Here is a 26,233-nt window from a genome sequence, read left to right as displayed (position 1 = left end):
TCTGTTGCTACGTGTTGATGCAAGATGGTGGACAATGTCTGAGAGGGTTCAGCCTCCCTCTTCCTCTGTAAACAGCTTCTTCCAATATCAACTGCAGTGTAGCATAAGTCTCATTTTTGTCCTGGGGCTCATTTCTCTCTGGGCTCAGCTGTTTAGGGCTCTGGTCTCTAAAGCTGCAAACTAGCAGTCAAAAGGCTTGTCTCTCTCTTTCCAGGGCCTTTGCTGTGTCTAATGGAGTCTTCTGTTTCCTCAGGTATCTACATCTCTGTGTTCTTCTCCTGTGTGTTTATTCCTGGGGCTACAGCTCAAAACTCCAACTTCCCTTCTCTGCTGTGCTGTTTCTCTATGTGTTCCTGCCCACCAAGGGGGCACGGACTTAATGGCCTACTAAGGTAGCCCAACAAAGCCTTAATCATTATTTAATCAGTGAAACCTCTGAATCCAATATAATCTAACATGCCCAGAGGAACAAACCAGGTTACAAACAAAACCCAATATCTATTTTTGGAATTCATAAATAAGGTCAAAATTGCTACAAGGATAAGATTATGGAGGATTTTAAAGGTATTTTCCATGGCAGTCGGAGGGCTGTATGGGAAGCTATCTCAGGCCTTTTCTCTGTCTACATGTGTCCTGCCACCATTGACTCTCAATTCTGTCTTCCCCATTTTAGAATGGGACACTTTGACACACCTTCTGTGAGGTGTCAGGCTAAAAAATAGGCTGGGCATATTTGTTTTCCCTTCTGCTTCTAGATTCCACATTTCTACTTGGGTTTCTTATCCACAGGGGGAAATAGAAAGAAAGCCCCGTGACAAAGTCTAAACACTCATGGTTTTCCCACTCCTCTACCAGTGCTTTCCTGTGGGGTAGAGCATTGCATTTATTACATATCCTATCTCACATCCTCTCTGTGGCTTTTAATGCAAACCTCATGCTCAGTCGTCCAAGCCTGGCTCTTAAAGTTACAGCCTAGATCTTGGCGAACCAATGTCTCCTTTGTCTCTACCAGTCAAAACCATGAATTTTTATAGCTATTTATCCACTTTGAGTTTGAGTTTGTTTGGAAGTCACAGTTGTGCAGAATTCTGTTCTCCTCTGCTTCAAATGGTAGAGAACCGTGAGACAAGAAAAATGATCAGGAATGAAATCTCACTCAAAATAATATTCTATTGCTCATGAATTCCATATAAGGATGGACATTTTAAGGGATTTCACAGGTAATTTTGATGATTTGAAGTAACTATAGACCCTAAGTATGAGATGGTTTTCCTCTGAGTGCGTTAGAAACAGTCTCTTGTTTGTACAAATTTTATTTATATAAGTCCCTATAAATCTTTAAAAAAAAAAAAAAGACTATATCTGTCTACACTGGATCCCCAATACCCTGAGTCTGAAGCTTAGAAAGTGATCAATAAATATTGTGGAATGTATGAATAAATAAATGAATTAACACAGGAATTTCAGGTAGTGGAGTACTATTGGAAAGGGACTCTTTTATTCATAGGCAAGGGGTGACTAAGATATAAGGTTATCTTTCTATTATCATTTTTGGTACTTATGCAAATACTTTAGATTTTTGAGAAGTGGATTGATATTCACCCAGAATAAATCCCTTCTAATGAGTCAATTCTTGTGCTGTGCCTGCTCATAAATATTTTGAATCACATCTCTAATTTGAAAGAAATATTTTCATTCTGAAATAATCATACTTAAGAGTCAATTGTCTAATCAATTAGAGGAGGATGAGAATTTATATAAATAATTAAATTATTTTATTTATAAATTTGTCGGGAATGGAAGAAGGACATCAATATACATCAACATATCCTCAAAGCTGTTTCAGAAGAATGAAGTGTACAAGTATCCTGAAAATGAACTTGGTGATTTATTAAGAATAAGCTTTTAAAGTGACTTAGTGCATTCTGTTAGTCTCCTCACCTCAAAACAAAAAAACAAAAACAAAAACAACCCCAAGGTACTAAAATAAATGTTCTATACTAAAACTATAAATCATTTAAATCCCATAGATTACTAGAGAAACTCTCATCAGAAAGATAAATGAGGAAGGCAGACAAAGGCAAATAAATGAGCACTCCCTTTGTATCAGTGAAAATTGGAGGTTTTCCCCTTAGGGAACAGCCTTTAGAATTCATATTTCCGTATAGTATACATCAGCATCTTTAAAGTCATAAAATTTCTGACTGTCTTCTTAATGGCTAAACTTATTTCCTTCTTTGTCTGAGGCATGATTCTGAAAGTACATCCTGTGTTTTGTTCTTTGTTTAACAAGGCAAGGGCACTTATACTCTACACTAAATACACTAAAGACTGCATATGCATATGTATATACATGGATATTTCTTTTTTTTTTTTTTTTTAAAGATTTATTTATTTATTTAATTCCCCCTCCCTCCCCTGGTTGTCTGTTCTTGGTGTCTATTTGCTGCGTCTTGTTTCTTTGTCCGCTTCTGTTGTCGTCAGCGGCACGGGAAGTGTGGGCGGCGCCATTCCTGGGCAGGCTGCACTTTCTTTTCACGCTGGGCGGCTTTCCTCACGGGCGCACTCCTTGCGCGTGGGGCTCCCCCACGCGGGGGACACCCTTGCGTGGCACGGCACTCCTTGCGCGCATCAGCGCTGCACATGGCCAGCTCCACACGGGTCAAGGAGGCCCGGGGTTTGAACCGCGGACCTCCCATATGGTAGACGGACTCCCTAACCACTGGGCCAAAGTCCGTTTCCCTGGATATTTCTAATGAAGGTTTTATATTTTCATTTTCCTTTGTAATATTGGTTTCTTCTAGTCCAAGCACAATAGAGAAATAATATAGAGCTTCTGTCTAGACACCCCATCAGAAACTTTATTTCTACATTAAGTAGTCATGTTCCTTAGCACTTTAAAAGCAGTGATATTGGAGGGCAAGCTAATATGTCCTCTTTCTAGAGGCAATTCTGTGTAATACTATATGTCAGTGTCTCTGCTGCAGATCTTACTGGAGTCCTATTGGTTGTCTCAAAGGTCAGAGTAGGGTTTCTTTCCTTTAACTAAAATTTTTTTTTTTTATTGACTTTGTAATAATATTACATTAAAAATATATATGTGAGGTCCCATTCAACCCCACCCCCCCACCCCCCCTTCTACCCCCCCAACAACACTCGTTCCCATCATCATGACACATCCATTGGATTTGGTAAGTACATCTTTGGGCACCTCTGCACCTCATAGACAATGGTCCACATCATGGCCCATACTCTCCTCCATTCCATCCAGTGGGCCCTGTGAGGATCCACGATGTCCGGTGATCACCCCCGAGGAGCCATCCAGGGCAGCTCCACGTCCCAAATACGCCCCCACCTCTCATCTCTTCCTGCCCTTCCCCATACCCATCGTCCACCATGTCCACTTTTCCCAATCCAATGCCACCTCTTCTATGTGGACATTGGATTGGTTGTGTCCATTGCACCTCTATGTCAAGAGGAGGCTCAGATTCCACATGGATGCTGGCTGCCATCCTCCCATTTTCAGTTGTAATCACTCTAGGCTCCATGGTGTGGTGATTGTCCTTCTTCAACTCCATCTTAGCTGAGTGTGGTAAGTCCAATAAATCAGATTGTAGGTGCTGGAGTCTGTTGAGGCTCAGGACCTGGCTATCACATTATCAGTCCAGAGATTCAAATCCCCTAACTATATCTTAAACCCCAACCCTTTAACTAAAATTTGATCTCTGTTAAATTATATACAATTCTTCTCCTCCCATTTTCTGGAAACTTTTAAAACTCCAGGCCTTTAAAGCTACCTATGAACCATTTCTGATACAAGCACTGTGAATGAGGGGCTTTCCCCTGTAGGGAGCGCCAAGCTTGTGCCAAGTAGCTGGTCAACAGGTGTAGAGAGAGGCTGGGATGAGAGGAGCAGTGTGGGCACCAAAGCCAAAAAGTCCATTTGTTTAAACAATTAACTTTAGTGAAAAATGCATAATTCTTAAACTGATGCTTAAATACCTGAAGAAAAGATATTTGGTTTGAATTTTCTGTTTTCCTCCCAACTGAAACAGACCTGTCTACATGAAAGCTATTAAAATTAAGGAAATATGAAACTTTGATACACTGTTGAGCCTGTTTGTCTCTCCATAAGTTATTTCCTGAGAGTAAAGTCACTTTGAACATGCTCACATTTTTCTCAGGTCACAAGGGTCCTATTTAATAAATTAGATTTCTCAGGTACTAAGAGCCACATTTATTCATCTGAAAAGGTTAATGCAGCTTTTCAAGTTATTCCAAGAGAATAATTTATGCACTGAAAAAGTCTGTTGTATTTGGAAAGTGCCTAAATAGCAAAAAAAAAAAAAAAAGTGAAATACAAATTAAAGACAGATTAATCAGGCAATTCATAACTAAAGTTGTTTTTTTTTTTTCATTTCCCCAGGCTTCATTTATATGGATGAATTACACATCCTGACCACCCTATTTAAAATTGCAGCACCCATTTCCCTCTCCCTCAAAACTTCCTATTATTCTTCTTGCTTTATTTTTCTCCAAAGCACTTATCACAAATATATTGTGCTTTTTACTTATAGCTCTTGTTGGTTCCTAATTTCCCTCACTAGAATGTAAGTTCTATTCAGGTAAAACTTTTTCTAACTGTTTTACCTTAGCCCTTTGGGAGTACCAGGCGTCGAGAAGCTTTCAATAGTTATTTGATGAATGAGTACATCAATAAATCCATGCTGGGACTCAAATTTACGGAGTATTTGCAAAATTTCCATTTGCTTAAGGTCATGTGAATTGTTTTTGGGGAGATGGTACCCTACAATGTTTCAGGGTGGTTTCTTGAGTCATTGTGTCTGGTTTTGAATCTGATTCTAACACTTGCTATTTGTTTAATCTTGGAAATGTGACTTAAGTTTCTGTGCTTTAGATTTCTCATCCCCAGACTAAAGAGAATAATATTTCATTTCTCATAGTCAGAAAATACTTAATGACATGCTTAAGACAAATTGATACAATGTCAGCTCTTAACACTCACTAATACTATCATTAAATCAGTTTATGATAAGCAGAATAATGTTCTTTAGGCACTCAAAGTTTAAAAGAAATAGAGTTATGCCAATAATGTAGATATTAAAATTTATTTTGCCTCAATCATTAGAATCACTTAATTAAAAGCATATTTTCAATATGTATTATTAATATACTTTAATTCCTGAAAATTAACAGGACATTAATTTTATTTGACAAACTCCAATTAAGTCAAACAGAGTAGTGTAATAATTCCAAAGACTGAGCCTGATTTTGAATTCTGCTTTGCCATTTACTAGGTCTGTGACCCTGGGAAAGTCAATTAAAAACTTTGACTCTATTTCCACATTGTAACATGGGTAAAAATTATATCTATGTCAGTAATATTAAATATTAAATATTAAACAGTGTAGTACTTGGTGCATAACAGATCTCAGTAAGTGAAAGGTTGAAAAAGATTATTTATATATAAAATCTTGAGAATAGTTTGTGACAGAATTATATCACTTTCCATAAAATTGAGTAACAAGTGACAGTGAAAATATTTTTTTCTGATTCCAAATTAATTCTATGGCAAATAACTCAGAAATTCACATTTTGAAGGAAATGCAAGGTATCATTTTTAAAAGAAAATTTAATATGAGAAATATTGACATATTTGACAGCAAAACACTAACATATCACTTCTTTTGTATTGCTTAATAGAAAACACAGGGCCTATTAGTCCCAGTTTAAGAGATGCGGATGTCTCTTTTTAAAATGAATACTCCTAAATTCTTTGAAATTCAATATGGTACATTCACTCTCCTTTCTCCTCCTTCTCCCCATCAACTTAGTTTTCATACATACTAAGTACAAAAAATGAGAATTTATGAAGATGCTAAGTTAAGAAACAAGTATTTTGTTAGCAATATTTTATAATAGTGGGAGTATAATGCAGTTCTGCAAACTATCGTTAGGAACAAAGTAGGGGCCTTGTTGCTGCACTTTAGTGGAGAAGATGGACAACGCTTCTGCTCAGGTTTTCTAACCAGAATTCACTGGAGCTCCACAGGACAGCAAGTACCTCAGGTCATCCCGGAGTAAACTTCAGAAATCTGGTCCTACCTTCTGCTCTGGAACTCCACTAACTTTCTGTAAGACTGTAATACGTTGGTCTATAATTGCATCCACCCAGGAGTTAGGGAACCTGAGCAACCAGAGCTTGTTGCTTTGATGAGTGTAATGAGTCTCAACACAGTCTACAAATTCCAAGCAAACCCACTTTCAGAAAAAAGTTTTAGTGACTGTGGCAAGGTAGGAGCTCCAAACTTGGTACTGTGAATCAATGCTCAGGTATTCTACATGCCGTGGAAATGATGAAGATAGAGTTGAGGGTGGGATGTTTTAAGCAAATAGTTAACCATTTTGTGGAAATAATGAGTCTCCCGAAGTCTTGACAATTCCATAAGCACTGCCAATATTATAGGAATTCAAAATATGGATACTGCCTACACAAGAGTTGTGGGTGTCTTGTTAAAATTCCCTTCTTAAGGTACTTTGATATTTAAACATGGATCAGTACAAATATCATTGTAAATATAGAAATGTGATTCAACTGATCAGGGCTGCTACTAACACATGGGATGCCTTTGTGTGGAGCAACCTCGTCCCAGAGCATGTGGCTTGAACAAAGGTGCACAGACCCAGTCATCATCCCCCTACCTTGGATGCCCTTGTGCAGCGCATGACCTGAACATCAATGCGGCGGCCCTGAAACTAATACTTGAATGCCTTCTGTATGTTCAGACTATGACATGCTCTTTATGCACTTGCACTTTTGGAATTTTATGACTGCAATCTTGATTTTCAAATGACAAATCTGGTGAATAGCTGAGGAGCAATTGGAATCAATGCCTGCTGATATCAAAAGCAATGCATTTTCTTCTTCGATCTCTACCACTTTTTCATCAACAAAACAAAACAACTTATTATGGGTTTTAATCTTCATAAGGTGCTGAAGGCTCTGTTCAAAGGATGAAGGACAGAGGCAAACCTCTTTTGGACAATCTTAGGTCTGATCTTAAATGCAAAGCAGCCTAATACTCTCATAAGTTGTTTCACTTGGCATGGGTTTGCTGAGACCAGCTCAGCAATAGGTTTGCATGAAGGGAAGGTGATGCAGAACTGAAGAAATAAAAGCAGAAAAAAAGACACAAGAGAGAAAATAAAGATGGTACCAGGGGACTCGACAGCTTCTGGAACTGAGAGCCTTGACCCTAGTTTCCACATCGTATTTATTAGAAATTACAAAGCAATAGTTATCTAAGATTACTTTCAAGGCTGCTTGTTATTAAAGCTGCAACACCTGTAATACTAGGGAACAATCCATACAAAGTTCAAATGCCACCCCACGCAAACAATTTTTGTGCTGACCAGACAGCGTTCCATCTAGTCAAGGCTAGTGTTCCTAAGCCCACACTTTTTATCTGCTTTATGGAAATGTTTCAACTTCAAGTCAGGTTCCCACATTCAAATTCAAGCTCTTTTCCCGCATGAATTTCTCAAGCATTTTTGGCAGACATTCAGCATCCAGTTTTATCTATATTTTCACAATGAGGGACTCCTTTTTATAATTTTCTCTCTTAAAATTCCCATATTATAAAATAATTCTATTAAGCAAATCACATCCATTGCATAGGAATTGTTTATTGAGTATCAAATAAAAATATCTATTAAATAGGTTGCACAATTTTAAAAAAGCAACAGAAAACATCTGCTTTAAAAAACCAGATGATAAATGGCAAGCAGAAAAACACTAAGTTTATTTAATAGCACACATAATACTTAGGTAGCACGTGCAGTAAACTTCGTTACTAGAAAGACCTGGGGTTGACTGCTACTTTCTCCACTTGTATTCCATGTCACTTAAACTTCCTGAGATTCTTTTATTCTCTCTGTACAATGGGGAAATAATTCTAACCTCACCCTATCATTATGGGGAATATAATACTAGGTATTAGGTAAATGTTCTAATACACAGTGCTTTCTCTACTGCTTTTCTCTTATTGTTGAGTGAAGGTAAAAGCTAGAAAGCTTTTCAGAATAATGAAAGTAGCTCACTAACTACAATTCTGGTCTCTGAATCCCTGGGGATCTGTGGCTTCTATGTTAGGAAACAAAAGTGTGGGTCCAGAATCTCTAATACCTTCTGGGAGCTAACAGGGCCATCATGAGACAGAAGGGGCAGGGCAGAGAATAAGTATGTGGTGGTGTGTACTACTCAGAACCAAGCTGCTCCCTTTCCTGGTAGTCTTCCAAAGACTTCCAAAGAAAGAGCAGAACCTTCTAATTCTATTGAAACACAATGAAGGAAAACGTATGGCCAAGAGAGGCCGTGATCTAGCTCACTCATCTGTTTGAGCTTTTGTTTGATGGACTGTCTCAGGGGATCAGAGTTAACCAGACATATGCATGTTCTACCAAAAGTCATTAGGTTTGTCCCTGAGTAGTACTTTGTAATGCTGAAGGAAGGAAGCTCCTGTTGAATTCATATTCTTTTCAGTCTATTTTTGATAGTAAACTCATGCTTTCCTTTCCCACATCCTCTCCAAAGTGACTTTGTACACCATAAACTTGGTATTCTAAAATGATTCAAATGCTATGTATATTTCCTTCCTTTTGTTGAAGACTTGATTAATCATCTACAGACAGATATTTTAAGGACAGCTAAAATGCCATTTTTCCGAAAGTTCCAAGCTTTTAAAATGCACTAAAGTATTTGATTAAATCATTTACGATTTTACTTTCTTTCTGCTTTTTATGCATAGACTAAAACCAACAACTCAAAAGATTTTTTTCACTGACCAAATTGTGCTCGGAAGATAAGTTGGACACTCTGAAAGCTGCTTTAACTTTATCAAGACAATCAGGAAAAAAATATTCATTAAGGATAAGACTGATTGGCATTTAAATATTAAAGTCAATTCCTATTTATTTGTTCAGTGAATGCACCACAGACATCTAAAAAAAACCACCCTCCGTTATTTTCTCATAAGAATTCAATATTTTCATTTATCTATATCTGTTGTTATTACTCACCAAGGAGCAGTCATTGGGGGAACTATGATGTCTTTCCAAATATAGTGTTTTCAGGTTCCTTTTGCTTTATATATATTTTCTGAGAAAATGATGCATAAACCATTGATTTTGAGAGGTGACAGTAGTCTGGAATTCCACTGTTGAGGAATAAAAAGGGTTTTTTTTTGACATTATTTAGTAATTAAGACAAGTATTCTGATATTGTTTGGTCATTAAGAGAATTGAGAATTCTCCCAGAAGGAAGTATCAAGCGTTTGAATTTCCCTCCCTTCATGTAAACAGGTGTTATAAAATGCAGAGTTGTCTCCATATTGGCCAGTCTGTCTAGCTATGCAAGTATAATCTGTCAGATACTAGGTTTGACATCTATGTATAATAACAGTTTTTCTTTTGTGAAACTTTATCCATGATTTATACCTTAGCTCGTCCATTACAAAAACCTGGCTTTGTCATTCTTAGGAAACTGAAGCCAAAGAGTAAGAATAATATTGAAAACTATAACTCAAATTTCTGCTTTCATGGCTGAAAATTATTTTGCTTAATTCTCAGGCTTTTAATGAACTTTAAATGCATGGATGTAAATGTATATTCAACACTGAGATCAGTAAGGTTGAGATAGAGCCTGAGTCTTTCCAGTGAGTAGCAGTGAAGGTTGATGATGTCCACATAATAATAACTCTTTTTTAGGTTTTGCAATGGAACAAATATGGTTGCTGCTGCTTCTAACAATTAGAGTGCTTCCGGGGTCTGCACAATTCAATAGCTACAATTGTGATGCCAACCTCCACAGTAGATTTCCTGGTAAGTCTGAACCTAATCTTTTCTCTAATTGCATCTGGAAAGAGTGATTATGTTTGAATAGTAAGTTATTTAAATACATATGGAAAATGGAGGGCTATTCCTTTATGTTAAGTGGATATTAACAAATGGCAAATGACAAAAGCCATTTTTCTGGAGTTCAATTTACATCCATATTAACATACAAAGTGTTCATCATAGTTAATATTATCATAGTTGCTGCTCATAGATTTGAAAAATATTGGCTAGTAAGTGGTAAAATTGGGAGAGCCAAGTTTTATTCAAAAATTTGCCTAATTGATGTCTCTTTTTTTCTCATAAGTTAATTCAGATTTTAAAAACTGCCCATTTATACTAATAGATTTAGGAATAATATTTTAAAAAATTAATGTGACATATTACACAATATTTGAAAATACAATTTCAATGAAATGTTCAACACCAAAGTACACATTCCAGCCTCTGAGTGAATAGCATAATAGCTAATTGTCCAACAATAATGTGACAGATAAGAGAATTTGACCATACTGATGGACATGCCCCACAGGTTCCTAAAATCTGTACCTACTGAGAAGGAACCCAGCACTTCATTTAAGTATCTACCATTTCATTTTAAAGTTATAGAATCCCAGTTCAACATTTATAAAATAAAGACTAGCCAAGTTGGAGCTACCGTTCTACATCTGCCATGCAAACAGAAAGAACTTCCACCATGTTTTATATTCTCCAAACTTGTCATTACCCCAAGGTTTGGAACATGCTTGGACAACAAGACACCTGCATAGAGCAATGAGTAGGTAGTCACACAAATTATGTTAGATTTCTAATTTATTTGAAAGAGGTAATTTGACTTTCTCCATAAAAGACCAGTGCAAGCAAGACTGTCACCAAGAACCCAGATCTAGTATGAAAGTACTTGGTATGTAAAGTAAAATATAGAGGTAATGGTGGTAAATGCCTAAAGGTAAGGCTAGGAAAGTATGGTGAGGCAGGATTGTTAACGGTTTTGAATACCACAAACAGGATTTTTTTTTTTTCATTTTTTATAATGGGAAATTTTAAACATACACAAAAGGAGAGCTCATCCTGTACTGCTCATCCAATTTCATCAATTATCAGTATTTATCGATTTTGTTTCTTCTCTCTCTCCTTTTTACCACCTCCATCCCTGGAATATTTTAAAGTAAATTCATTTTATCTGTGCATACTTCAGTCTACATACCTAATGAAAAGAAGTTAAAAAAAATAAAATATAACTAAACTGTATGACTGCATCTAATAATCCTTAATATAATCTAATGCTCAGTCAAGTTGCCTCTAAAACAACCACATATTGCATATTAATTCTTAACAGAACCCCCTTCTTGCCTTTGCTTTTAAAAAAATGTAATATGTATCTCTTTAAAGCAATTGGGTAATTGGTCTTGTAGAATTCCTATTCTTTGGATTTGGCTGACTGTAACTTTGAGGTGTCATTTAACATGCTTCTCTTTGTATATTCTGTAAACAAATTAGAGCTAGAGGTTTGAATAAATTCAGGTTCAATTGTTTTGGAAAGTATGTATTATGTGTTATTCTGTATAATGAAAGAATTTTGGCTTTATTTTGTAGGTAATGAAGAGCCATTAGAGATTTTTTTAAGAATAAGGGTATATATAACATGGCCGGCCACATTTTGTTTTATAAAATGACTCTGGAAAAGTGTCAAAGCTAGAAAAAACTTAAAAGGGACTAGACACAGAAAATATCATGAAGGCGGTGGCAGTGGAAGCAATTGAAGCAGAATATTACAAGATATTTTTATGATGGATTCAGCAGAACTTGAGAACTGATTATATTTGGGAGGTGAGGAAAAGAAAAGACTAGAGGAGGTTTTGAACTTGGACAACAGGATATTGATACTATTAACTTACTCCCAAAATATAGGATATCTGTATGTTTTTGAAAGGAAGTTTAGGTTTGGAAATAATTAGTTTGACATGTTTTTCGGAACTTCTAGAGGCAATTTCTACTAAGTGGTAGTGCCTATGTTTGAAGAGAGAAGTTGAAAGCACAAGGAGCTATGTGAAAGCAGAATCCCAGTGCAGTGAAAAAGGAACAGGGATAGGAAATAAAAGTCATGAAAAAGTCTACTGTTTGTATAACTTTGATGGTGAGGGGATAGAGAAGAGTAACCTGACTCAGTCAATGAATGAGGAAAGACTCTTGGGGGGAATAGAGAGACCTGAACATACATGAGCAAAGGAAAAGTATCCAGAGATTATAAATAAAGAAATAACTGATGTAATGAGGAAGGAAAATACAGATGACATAAAGAACACAGTAAAAGTGGTAGCTGTTTCTTTAATTTAAGCAAGGTGGCTAGAAAAAGGTCCAGGCAAGGAAGACAAGGGAGCCTAATAGTTCCCACTTAGTAAAAGGGAAGATGGTGACCCTGGAGAGTGTGAGGGGCCAGAAGCAGGGGTGGGGTGTGACAACCATTGCTCAAGCCACAATTCTCTTATGGATTGTTAAGAAGGCCCCAAAGTAAAAAGATGTTCTGCAGAAAGGCTCATGCTAATGTTGTAGGTACACATTTAAAGAAAACATGTCAATAGGCCAGGAAGTGGGTAGGATAGTAGAAGGAAGCATTTATTACATGGTAAATAAGAAGTTATAGTAAAATATCCATTTACAATGGTGTCTACTGTCCTTCTCCATCAAAACTTACCTGATGTGATTGTTTAAAATGTGGACTCCACTGCATCACTCCAAACATGTAGTATCAGAGTCTCTGAATTTGGTAGTGGGAATCTGCATTTTTAAAACCTGCAAATGAGTATAATGTACACTTAGAATTTTGAACAACTAACATAGTGTATTCTGTTATTTTCTTGAGTCCATTATTCCAGTTAAAAGTACAAACATGTTAGCACATCTATAATGTCCGATTTAGATAAACATTCAAACTTTCCAAACATACACACACACAAACATTGTTGCAACTTAAGATCTATATCTTTTTTAAACCTCAAATCCAGAGAAAGCAGAAGTCACAGGACAAAATTTAAGTTTTGTATGGATATTATTTTCATTTAAGCCCATTTTTGCAGGTTTGCAGATAGCAGATCAGAGTGAGCACATAAACTATAAGGTTGATTTCTCAGTTCTGTTTTCATTTGCGACTTCTTTTCTACATCAGGATCACCTTGATGTCATCGGGAGCTCCGCATTCTGCTCAGATCCTAAGCAATGGAATGGAATATGAATGAGCCTGGCAAAGGAGACGGGCTATCTAAATGCAAAGTAATATTAATAATTATGAGAGTAATCATCTCACCCTATCTGACCTCTGCTGTTTCATGACATTAGAACTATTTTCTTTAATATCGATAGCATTTATCCTTAGACCAAGGGAACTATCATGGTCTAATTCCTTTTGAGCTTGAAGAGATACCACTTATTTTTAAACGTAGTTAACTCTTAGCTATCCAAGCTAGTGGCACGGAAAAGATTCATGAACAACTGAAATTATAGTTGTACTTGCTCCAGAATAGAACTCAACAAACACAATTAACTTTTAGAATACTAAGGAATTATTTGGCCTGAGTGAACTAGGCCAAGCGAAATGTACTCGGTCTCTTAAACTACCCCCTTTTTGGGGAAAGAAGTAGTTTATGAGGCTGAGCTAAACTTTCAGGCCTCTGGAGGAGTCTTTAAAGATAAAGGCACAGCTAAATATGGCTTATGGCAAAAAAAATGTTTGTGGACTGACAGTTTTGTGGTGAAGTACCTAATCACATGAAAATAAGTGCCATGTATTGAGTAATAGGTATGTTATACGCTTTTTTCTTTTATTCCTTACTACAGGCCTACAAAATACTTTTATTTCCCTGTACCCTCATGTTATGATGGGGAAACAGGATCAGAATTGGGCCAATGTTGCAAAGTTAGCAAGTGACAAAGATATAAAACCAGTATACTTTCTACCAAACCATTATGCCTAAAAAGAACATTGAATGCAAAGGTAAAAAAAAAAATGTAAAGATGTAACAGTGGAAACTATGACATTAAAGAACCTTAAAATCCATATGACTGGGAAATATTATTTAGCTTTTTCGGAACCTACTTGACTATGGAAATTTTTTCCAATAATACCTATTAGTATTTCAATGAACACTGGTATTCCACAGGATAAACTATTGAGAAAAATTGATTTAATGGATAGACTTTGTGGGTGTGTCAATCAAAATAAGCTGCCTCTCCAAACCTATTGTGTTATGCTTTGCTTTTCCATTTCAGGGTTCTGTGCCCAAAAACAAAGTGAGACTGTATAATGGAATAATTGTCCCTGGAACTATGTTCAGGCCCTCTATGTAGATGAGAAAAGCCCCTTTCCCCCGCTTCCTGCTTAATAGTGTTTTGGCTGTCAAGTTGTCAGGAGGATGTCTGCTTTCCATTTTGCACCTGTGACTGCAATGACTAGATCAGATGAGGCCGAAGAACAGATCTAGGCAATGATTGCTGATCGCATTCTGATTAATCAATAACAATAAAGTGCAGTGCAAAGGAGAGCAATTAGTCAGCAAGTTCAGTGATACTGAATAATTCAGGGTTCATACTCTGTTTTTTAATAGTGAAGTTTCTAATTGCCTGTATTTATCATTTCCTCTTCTTGTTTAAGTATAGCCCAAATGCTTTTTTTTTCTGATTAAAAAAAAAAAACATGACCAAACTCTTCTGGTTCCAAAGAACATGGAGCAGAAAGTACAGATTTTAGTTTTAAAGTTCGCATCAGATTGCATATGAATACCTTTAAGCACTGGAAAACAACAGCTTGCTTTTGCTAACGAGAAACAGATGTGGTGATAAAAAACTGAGGAGGCAAGAAACCTGTTCAGTATAGAGAGGGAACTCGAATTACTAATCATTTAAAATTCTTCATCAGCTGTTAGTATTCTGTGTAGATGAAATATTAATACTCCTTTAGGACTTCTTGCTTTTTTTGCACCAAAACCTCAATATTGTATAAAAATTTGTTAAGAGGAAATGTAACTTTAAAAAATGAGTAAAACAAAATGTATAACATCTGTTCTTAAAGCAATTTGTAAGCTTATGTGGTGCCAAATATTACTACACTCATTTTATAGAGATAGAAGTGGAAATGATATATAAATTACTCTTACAGTCTACCAAGATGATATAAATTAGTTTTGGAACATTTATTGGATTCCAGGAAGTGAATTATTTTCAGGTGAGATTTCTATGGCACTAAAATGCAATGTCTTCTTCAGCATACAGAAAAGATTTCTCCTACCTTGAATGAGTTTTTGTTTATTCTATTAGTTTTAAACCAATACTATTTTTAAGTACATATATATCAGCCTGCGGATATAGACGGAATCATATTCACATGAATACCTGAATCTGAACTGCACAGAGCTTGTTGGCATAAGACTCATCCACCTCCATGCCATGTCTCTGCCTGTTGAGTCAGAGGGTCCCCCAGGTGGTATCTCACATATGCTCAGGAAGAATCTATTCATAATCTTTTCCACTGGAATCCTTGCCAAAGTTTCCCAGACACGGCCTTGCTAAAAGTGCTTTTTATGAAAACATTACTCCACTTGGCATAAATGCCCTCCAAAGGAGGTTGTCCTCATTCTGCAGTTATTAAACTGCTATGGTTTGAGGAATGGGGCCGAGGAAAATTTTTCCTTTTCCCAATTTTCTTCACATGTTGCCACCTGAGCACTAAAGTAGATTTACTTAGGCTTAGTCTAACAAAGCCTTTCATGAGCCCTTTCATTGAGGTTCGAAACCAATTAGTTCCTCAGACAAAGAAGGGAGTCAAATTCTCATCTACTTCATGGTTCCTGTTTCTCTTTCTTGTCCCTTTTTTTTTTTATTTTTTTATTTTTTAAAAAATTTATATATTTTTTTCTCTCCCCTTCCCCCGCGCTGGTTGTCTGTTCTCTATTTGCTGCATCTTCTTTTGTCCATTTCTGTTGTCAGTGGCATGGGAATCTGTGTTTCTTTTTGTTGCGTCATCTTGTGTCAGCTCTTCGTTTGGGCGGTGCCATTCTTAGGCAGGCAGCACTTTTTTTCGTGCTGGGCGGCTCTCCTTATGGGGCGCACTCCTTGTGCCTGGGGCTCCCTACGTGGGCAACATCCCTGCTTGACACGGCCCTCCTTGTGCGCATCAGCACTGCGCATGAGCCAGCTCCACATGGGTCAAGGTGGCCTGGGGTTTGAACCGTGGACCTCCCATGCGGTAGACGGATGCCCTAACCACTGGACCAAGTCTGCTTCCCTCTTGTCCCTTTTATATCTAAACATCTCCCTCTTTCTTGGACCCAAACATGTAGATCATTCAAATGGATACTTGGTATGCGTACCTAATCCCACCAGGAGGAATCCATCTGAGTTTCAGCTTCCATCCAGCCAAAATATATAGTTGTGATGGAGCCACTCAATTGCTTAGATACTTGAACATTAGAATTACTTGGGAGCTTGTTAGAAGAAATGCAGTATCTCAGGTTCCTCTCCAAACCTTTGAATCAGAATCTGAATTTTAACAAGATTCCCTGATGATTCACATGTACAGCCCAGTATGAGAAGTGCTAGTTAGAGCATGGTACTCAAGAAAGGTAAGCAGTCATTCCATATGATCTTGTTTCATGGCCAGCATTTATGCCAGTTCTACCTGGCCATCATATAAGTGCTGGCTATTAATGATACTAGGACTCAGCAATTCTATCACCATTAAGGGAAAATTACTTTAAAAAAAGCATTTTTAATAATGGGTCAAGATAATTATCAAGATTAGTGCATTCAAAATGGTAAAAGACAAACAAAACTGCAAAACTTCATTTTATTTAATAGGTTGACTTTTATCAATTTGAAGTTAGAAAATATCTGGCACTAGGGATTTTGATGTTCATCTAAAACTCCATTTGAACAGAGAGAGGATCTATCACAGATGTGGTTCAGAGTCAAGATGAACCCATATCAATTGTACTTGTATTTGTGAATCTTTGAACTTGATAGAGTTGATACAGTTAGAAACTATACATTCAGTTTATGAAAGAATTGAATTGAATATAGTTTTATGAACATTTGTTGAATATCCATTGTTAGGCACTCTGGGAAAACTCAGTGCTCTCAATGAATTTACAATCTACTGGGAGAGCACTCCCAGATAGATTGGAATATAAGTTATTGATGAACATATATTGAAACATTGCTACTAACTGTGGAGTATAGGTTACCTTATGGTTTACACTCTGTCCTGCATAATTTTATAGGTTATGTCAAAATGTATGCAACAAATGTCCCACACTTATGAAAGATGTTGTTAATATCAGAAAGTATGGGAGGGGGGAGGGGCATATGGGAATCACCTATATTTTTTATGTAACATTGCTGTAATTTAAAACTTCTTTAAAAATAAAAAAAAAAGTTAAAAAAAGAATATAAGTAATTTAGTAATGCCACAGTTCAAGTGATATGTTAGAAAGCACAGGGATATTTACATTTCATTGGGGAAACTAGGGAATATCTCATCAAAGGAAAACTTAGGTATTATTTTTCTGTTCTTGCCTATTTCCCTTATCTGAAGGCGCTCATAATATTTTATCTAACATTGTATTGCTTTTATTGATATGCTGAGTATTAGGTAATTCTCAAAATTGCATTTCTTGTTCTTATCTTTCCCCCAAATATTAGACTCATATTTCCAACTACCTGCTGTGCATGCCTAAGTAAGTGTCCCATATGTACCTCAGACTCTTGAAAACAAAGCTCATCATTCATGTTCTTTAGCTCAGGGTAAAATCCACCCAGTCACTCCAGTCAGAAACCTGAGCTTCATGGTTTATACCCTTTATGGCTTCTCACCATGCCCTCATCTAACCAATCTCTTAAAATTTACCTCTTTGGAGCTCTTTCATTTCTCCCCCATAGCTCCCCTCAGCAGCTCTCCCCTTTCAAGAAGAGATTGTATTGGCTTATGTACAACTTCTATCCCATTATTATCAAGCTGTGTTGTGATTGTCTGCTTTCTCTGTCTCCTCTACTTAACCATGAGCTCTTTGAGGTAAGGGAGTCTATTATTAATCTTTTTATCTTCAGAGTCTAGTTCAGGGACTGAAACCTAATATGTATACAGTGAATGCTATTTTTGGAGTACTTTTAACATGAAGTGGTATTTAGTGTAGCTCTTGTAGAATAAATAGGATCAGTAGCCCTTAGCCTTGTACAAAACTGATGGCAATGATTTTGTATGTTTAAGACTTGTGCACCACTCTATCCTTTTTTCTTTTACATTTTACACTGATCCCCAGAACTGCTTTTCATAGATTTTTACTTTTGCTTGTCAATATGAGGGAATATTTTGAGCCACTGTGCTGCACTGCTGAGTAACAGCTTATAGCCCAGGTTAGTGCGTCGCCATCTTTGTATTGCAGAATATCGGTGTGCAAATTATTTGGATAATTGCATTGGCCTTTGCCCTTACTAGCTTATAAAATAATTTGAAAATGTTAAAATAAGCATTCTGATACTAATGAAAAGAAATGTAGGTCTCAAACTTAATAGTATTGAGATGAGATGAAAATAATTCATTGTATCAAAAGCTAGGAATCTTAGCTTCATTTGGATGCTGATGGATTTTTGCAAGTTGAAGAAGGAATTGTTGAGTAAAAGAACAAAGTTAGGTATGTTTTTTAGATATGTGTGTGACGTGATAAAAATTTATTGTCAGGAATTCTGTCTAAAGGGAAAAGTACAATAAGAGGTTTTAGCATTTTATTTTTGGTGTTTTAGGAAGGGAACTTCACTGGGATACTGGGGATAAGGAGATAAAGTGATATTTTTTTCCCACATATATAGAATAGAATCTGTCTCCTCCTTTCCCCCATTTATATGGTAGCTCTGTACTGTGATACTGTGAACCCCAAATCAGGACACATTTTTGTACATTTTTATACATGGCTGGCAGTGTGACAGGATATTTAAAATTTCCACTTTAGAAAATTGAAGACAGAAACATCCATTTCCTGATTGACAGGTGAGAGGAATATAACACATCTTTCATTTTACCCAGAACACAATTGAGTTCTGGAATTTATTTTATTCCTATGGAAAGTTTAGCTTTTGGTTAAAATAGGGGAAAATGGCCATTTTGGCAATATTACTGTATGTAAACTCGGTAAACAGGCTCACTGGTTTGAACATATATACCTTTAAAAATAAAGCACTAAAAGTCTCCAAACCTAAATGTATTTATTTATAATTGTTTGTAGTCAACTTGTACTAACTAGGTTATTTAATACTCAATTATTATTCAAAGGTGTGTCACATTTCAGACTAGGGTTAGGGAATGAAAAATTTCAAAAAATTGCTGAGAGCAACTGTGATACAGTAACTCTGAAAAATTCTTTCCCCTCTGACAGAAGTTGCCCTTTTGCAACTTGAAGTATCATTTTTCCCCTCGAAGCCTCAAAAATGGTAAAATTGTGCTGAATGCTTGTCTTTTGTATTTACAACCAGGAAAAAATATGTTCCTCTGAAGGGGTAGTGAAAAGTCTTTAGAAAACTGGGTTAGAATGGATTTGAACAAATCTTTTCTTATGCTGCAAAAAAGCCTTTAATTTGTTATCATATCTGGAAGAGGAATCAACCTATAGCAAATTCAGTTCCCTTGCAGAGATTACAAATCTTCAGATATAAAGCAGAAAATGGATGATAGCTCTACATCTGGACACAGTAATAATTGGCATTTGTTAGGAAATACCAAGCATCAATTAATCCTCACCAACAGAGATGAAGAAGTCTAAGTCTTTAAGTTGAATGATTTCTTTCTTTTGTTATATATTTATTGATATGTACTCTGGTACATTTAATGATATGCCAAGTAATACAATGATACCCATTCTCTATTCCAATGAACTCAAAGTGGGTTCTTAGTGAGACTTTATCATTCAGGTAGATACTCTGTTAATATAAAAACATCATTTTGTATGTAAATACAAAAGTCATCTATTCAGCACAACTTTTGTGTAAAGGTTTTCTGTAATCTTGCCTGTACTCCCAACTTCCACTTGGCCCCATTCCCTGCTATTTCCTCTCTTGCTTTTTATATTTTTCTGAAAACAGAACTGCCACCTGCCCTTCAGGTTGGGCTTATTTCACACCTGGGACATTTTTCACGCTGTTCCCTCTGAGCTGTAAATTTCCCAGTCCTTTACGTTGCTAACTTTTGCTGATACTTCAAAACTCAGCTCAATACTGTGTTCTCCAGGAAGCCTTTCCCAACCAGCTGATGTGGCTTAGGTTTGTTTCCTATGACACCCCAAAGCACTTTGTCCTATCTTTCTGGCAATATGTACCACATAATTCTATCTATCCGCCCTTTTAGATTGAGATACTTGAAAACAAGGACCACTCCATTTTGAATTCTCAGTGCAAGGTTTATTGCCACAAATACTTTATATAATTAGCTAATTAAGTAACTACTCTGAATTGCATTAGTGAATATAATAGCTTCTTGACTTCTTAGAATTTCAGTTTATGTGAGCTTGAACTGAAATAAAGAAGAAAAACATTATTCTTGTGGGGACGTGTTGGTGTAGTTGTGATATAAATTAAATAATGCACAATATAGCATGGACTTAGTAAGGGGTCTGTGGTTTTCACCTGACTGGCAAAGGGGTCCATGGAACAAAAAGATTTAAGAACTGCTGTTCTAAACCATCCTTCACAATGACTGCACCATTCTACATTCCCAACAGTAGTAGATAAGGGTTCCCTTTCCTCTACAACCTCTCCAACAATAGTAGTTTCCTCTGGGAAGCAGACTTGGCCCAATGGATGGCGTGTCTGCCTACCACATGGGAGGACTGGGGTTCAAACCCCGGGCCTCCTTGATCCATGTGGAGCTGGCCCATGCGCAGAGCTGATGCACGCAAGGAGTGCTGTGCCACACAGGGGTGTCCCCACGTAGGGGAGCCCCATGTGCAAGGAGTGCTTCCTGTAAGGAGAGCTGCCCAGCACGAAAGAAAGTGCAGCCTGCGCAAGAATGCTGCCACACACACGGAGAGCTGACATGGCAAGATGATGGAACAAAAGAAACACAGATTCCTGGTGCTGCTGATAAGGATAGAAGTGGTCACAGAAGAACACACAGCAAATGGACACAGAGAGCAGACAACTGTGGAGGGGGGGGGGAAGGAGGGGAGAGAAATAAATAAAAAATAAATCTTAAAATAAATAGTAGTTCTCTGTTTAGTTGTTATTTTTTAATTAGCTGCCAGTCTAATGGGTATAAGATGATATCTTATTGTAGGTTTGATTTGCTTTTCCCTAATAGCTAGTGATGTTGAACATCTTTTCATGTGCTTTAGTCATTTGTATTTCCTCTTTGGAGAAGTGTCTTTTCAAATCTCTTGCCCATTTAAAAAAATATATTTTTAATTTTTAAAAAAAGATACTTAGATTACATAAATGTTACATGGGCTGTTTGTCTTTTTATTTTCAAAATGTAGGATTTCATTTTAATGCTGGATATTAGGCCCTTAGCAGATAAATGGTTACCAAATGTTTTCTCCCATTGAGTGGGCTGCTGTTTCACTTTCTTGAGAAACTCCTTTGAAGCCAAAAGTTTTTAATTTTGAGGAGGCCTCACTCATCTATTTTTTCTTTCATTGTTTGCACTTTTGGTGTAAAGTTTATGAAACCATTTCCTACTACCAACATCTCATAGACACTTCCCTACATTATCTCCTAGGAGCTTTATGGTCTTACCTCTTATATTTAGATCTTAATTTTTGTTTAGGGCATGAGATGGTGATCTTCTCTCATTCTTTTGGATATGGATATCCATTTCTCCAAGCACCATTTGTTGAAGAGGTCATTCTGTCCCTCTTGATTGGGTTTGGTGGACTCGCTGAATATCAGTTGACTGTATATGTTAGCATCTATATCAGAACTCTCATTTCAGTTCCATTGGTCAGTATGCCTATCCTTGTGCCAATACCATGCAGTTTTGACCACTATAACTTTGTAGTATGTTTTAAAGTCAGGTAGCATGATTCCTCCAATGTTGTTTTACTTTTTCAATATGTTTTTGGCTATGTGGGGCCCATTGCCCTTCCAAATAAATTTCATAAACAGCTTTTCCAATTCAGGTAAAAACTACTGTCATAATTTTTATTGGGATTGCATTAAATCTGTAAATCAGATTGGGTAGGACAGACGTCTTGATGTTTAAGTCTTCCATTCATCAACATGGAATATTCTTCCATTTACTTAGGTCTTCTTTGATTTCCTTTAGCAATATTGTATAGTTTTTTGTGTGCAAGTCCTTTACATCCTTAGTTAAATTTATTCCTAGGTATTTGATTCTTTTCATTGCTATTGTAAATGGCATTTTTTCTTAATTTCTTCCTCAGAGTGCTCATTATTGGTGTAGAGAAGGGCTACTGATTTTTTTTATGCTGATCTTAGATCCTGCTACTTTACTGAACTCCTTTATCAGTTCTAGAAGCTTTGTCATAGATTTCTCAGGGCTTCATATGTGTAGGATAATGTCATCTGCAAATAGTGAAATTTAAAATATTTTCTTTCCTATTTGGATGTTTCTATATCTTTTTCTTGCCTAAGTGCTCAAGCAAGTACTTTTAACACAATATTAAATAAGAGCAGTGACAGTAGACATCCATGTATTGTTCTAGATTTTAGAGGGAAAGCCTTTAGCATTTCATCATTGAATATGAAGTTAGCAGTGGGTTTTCATATATACACTTTATCATGTTGAGGAAGTTTCCTTTTATTCCTATATTTTGAAGAATTTTTATCAAGAAAGTATGCTGTATTTTGTCAAATACTTTTTCTGCCATCAATAGAGATGATCATGTGTTTTTTTTTCTTTTGATCTCTTAATGTGGTATATTACATTGATTTTTTCTTATGCTGAACCATTCTTGCACACCAGGAATGAAACCCACTTGATCATGGTGTATAATTCATATGTGGTTGAATAAGATAAGCAAGTATTTTGTTGAGGATTTTAGCATGTAGTTCGTTAGAAAGATTGGTCCATAATATTTTTTCCTTGTTATGTATTTAAGTGGCTTTGGTATTAGGGTGATGTTGGCATCATAGAATGAGATAGGTAATGTTCCCTCCACTTCTATTTTTTGGAAGAGTTTAAGCAGGATTGGTGTTATTTCTTTCCAGAGTGATTGGTAGAATTCATCTGTGAAGCCATCTGGTCATGGGCTTTTCTTAGTTGGGAAGTTTTTGATGCCTAATTCAATCTCATTACTTGTGATTGGTTTGTTGGGTTCATCAATTTCTTCCTTCATCAACATAGGCTGCTTGTGTGTTTCTAGAAATTTGTCCATTTCATCTAAGTTATTCTATTAGTCAGTCAAAGGGGTGCTGATGCAAAATACCAGAAATCTTTTTTGGCTTTTATAAAGGGTATTTATTTGGGGTAGAAGCTTACAGTTACCAGACCATAAAGTGAACATGACTTCCCTCACCAAAGTCTGTTGCAATGGGTAGCAGTTTGATATTATTGATAAATTCCAAAAAGAAATATTGGATTATGTTTGTAAACTGGTCTTTTCCTCTGGGTGTAAGAGAGTGTATTGGATTCAGAGGTTTTACTTTTACTTAATTAAATAATGATTAAGGATTTGATTGGGCCATGTCAGTAGGATGTGGCATCCCTGACTCTTGGTGGGTGGGAACTCACAAAGAAACTGGACCGCAGAGAAGGGAGGTTGGAATTTTGAGCTGGAACCAGGGAAATGAACACACAGAAGAAGAACACAGAGGAAGAGACAGCTCCTTAGATATGGCAGAATCCTGGGAGAGAGAGAGACAGAGCCACTTGCCTGATAGTCTGCAGCTGGCCTTGTGGAGAGAGTACAGAAGCTGAGCCCAGAGAGAAACAGAGCACTGGGAAGAGAGGAACCCAGGAAACCTGAACTCTTGGAAGACATTGGCAGCCATCTTGCCTAACACATGGCAGTAGACTTTAGTGAGGGAAGTAACTTATGCTTTATGGCCTGGTAACTGTAAGCTTCTACCCCAAATAAATAACCTTTTTAAAAGCCAACAGATTTCTGGTATTTTGCATCAGCACCCCTTTGGCTGACTAATATGCCATGTGTTGGAGCAATATGGCTGCTGTCATCTGCAAGTGTTCAGGCTTCCTGGGTTCCTCCCTTCCTGGGGCTCATTTTTCTCTGGACTCAGCTGCTCTGCTCTCTCCATAAGACCAGCTGTAAACTATCAGGTGAACAGCTCATCTCTCTTCCCAGGGCTTCTGCTGTGTCTATGGAGCTGCCTCCATTCCTCTGTGTTCTTTTCCTGTGTGTTTACTTCCTGGGGTTCCAGCTCAAAATTCCAACTAACTCCTGTGCCTTGTCATTTTCTCTGTGAGCCCCCACCCACCAAAGGGGTGGGGATTCAATGTCCTATGGACATGGCCCAATCAAAACCTTAATCATTATTTAATCAAGTAAAAGTGAAACCTCTGAATCCAATATAATCTAATATGCCCAGAGGAAAAGACCAGTTTACAAACATAATCCAAAATCTATTTTTGTAATTCATAAACAATATCAAACTGCTATAGTTGTCCATCTTGTTGGCATACAATTTTTCAAAGTATACTCTTATGATATCTTATAATACTCAATTTCTGTGGGATCAGTGATTATATCCCCTTCCTTGTTTCTTATTTTATGTTATTTGCATCTTCTCTCTTTTTTCTTTGTTAATCTAGCTAAGGGTTTATCAATTTTATTGATATTCTCAAAGAACCAGCTTTTGGTTTTATTTTTTCTAGTGTTTTCTTATTTTTAATTTCATTTAGCTCTGCTGTAATCTTTGTTATTTCCTTCTTTCTAATTCCTTTGGGATTAGTTATTCTTTTTCTAATTACTCCAGATATGCGATTAGGTCATTGATTTTCTCTTTCTTCTCTTTTAATATAGGCATTTATTGCTATAAATTTCTCTCTCAGCATTGCTTTTGCTGCATCCCATAAGTTTTGATATGTTGTGTTCTCTTTTTTGCTCATCTCAAGGTAGTTACTGATTTCTCTTGCAATTTCCTCCTTGACCCACTGATTGTGTAAGAGTGTGTTGTTTAACCTCCATATCTTTGTGCCTATTTTGATTCTCTGCCCTTTATTAATTTCCAGCTTCATTCCATTGTGGTCAGAGAAATTACTTTGTAAATTTCAATCTTTCTGAATTTGTTGAGAGTTCTTCTGTGACTTTTCATGGGGTCTAAGTTGGAGAATGATCCATGTGTACTCAAGAAGAATGTATATCATCCTGCCATTTTTGGGGGTTTAATGTTCTTTATATGTCTATTAGGTCTAGATCCTCTATCATATTATTCAAGGACTCTATTTCTTTATTGACCATCTGTCAAGATGTTCTGTCTAATGGTGATAATGGTGTATTCAAGTCCCCCACTATAATTGTGAAGGCATCTGTTTCTCAATTTAGTTTTTCCAATGTTTGCCTCATGTATTTTGGGGCACCCTGGTTAGGTGCATAAATGTTTATGATTGTTTTTTTCCCTTCACTGATTACTTCTTTCATTAATATATAACATCTTTCTTTCTTTTCTCTTACAGTAATTTTTCTTTTAAAGTCTATTTTGTCCAATATTAGGATAGGTACTCCCACCCTTTTTTGGTTATTGTTTGCATGTAAAATAATTTTCCAACCATTGACTTGAAACCTCCTTTCATCCCTGGGTCTAAGGTGAGTCTTGTAGATAGCATATAAATGGATTATATTTCTTTATCACTTACATCATTGTGTGTCTTTTGATTGGGGAGTTTAATCCATGAACATTTAATGTTATTACAGTCAAGATAGTACTTAAGCTATCCATTTTCTGTTTTGATTTACATATGCCATATTTTGTTCTTATTTCTCTTTTTATCTTTTTAGTTACAAATACTCTTCCTTTCTACACTCTCCTCCAGCCCTCTCTCTCCTGTTTTTTCCTTTTAAACTTCAGAACTCCTTTTAGTATTTCTTGGTGGACAGGTTTTCCTGTTGACAAATTCTCTTATTTTCTGCTTATCCTGAATATTTTGAACACTCCCTCATTTTTGAATACCAGCTTTGTTGGATACAGAATTCTTGGTTGACATTTTTTTTTAGCACCTTAATCGTGTCATACCACTGCCTTCTTGCCTCCATGGTTTCAGATGAGAAATCTGAAGCTTAATTTTATTAAGCTTCCCTTGTATATGATGGATCACATTTCTCTTGCTGCTTTCAGTATCTCTCTTTGTCTTGAGTATTTGACAATTTGA

The 26,233-nt window shown here is 36.5% G+C and overlaps 1 protein-coding gene across 1 annotated transcript in view; it reads left to right on the top strand.

The window, feature by feature from the left end:
- Window positions 1–6,346: 6,346 nt before the first annotated feature.
- Window positions 6,347–26,233, top strand: part of ZPLD1 (zona pellucida like domain containing 1) — a 51,329-nt gene continuing 31,442 nt past the window's right edge. The window contains exons 1-2 of the mRNA XM_023591408.2: window positions 6,347–6,395; window positions 9,787–9,900. Of these exons, the coding sequence (XP_023447176.2) occupies window positions 6,347–6,395; window positions 9,787–9,900 (163 nt within the window). The remainder of the gene's footprint in view (window positions 6,396–9,786; window positions 9,901–26,233) is intronic.

Source organism: Dasypus novemcinctus, chromosome 4 (genome assembly GCF_030445035.2).
Source record: "Dasypus novemcinctus isolate mDasNov1 chromosome 4, mDasNov1.1.hap2, whole genome shotgun sequence".
In the NCBI taxonomy this organism is placed as follows: Eukaryota; Metazoa; Chordata; class Mammalia; order Cingulata; family Dasypodidae; genus Dasypus; species Dasypus novemcinctus.
This window is presented reverse-complemented; position numbering and strand designations above follow the sequence as displayed.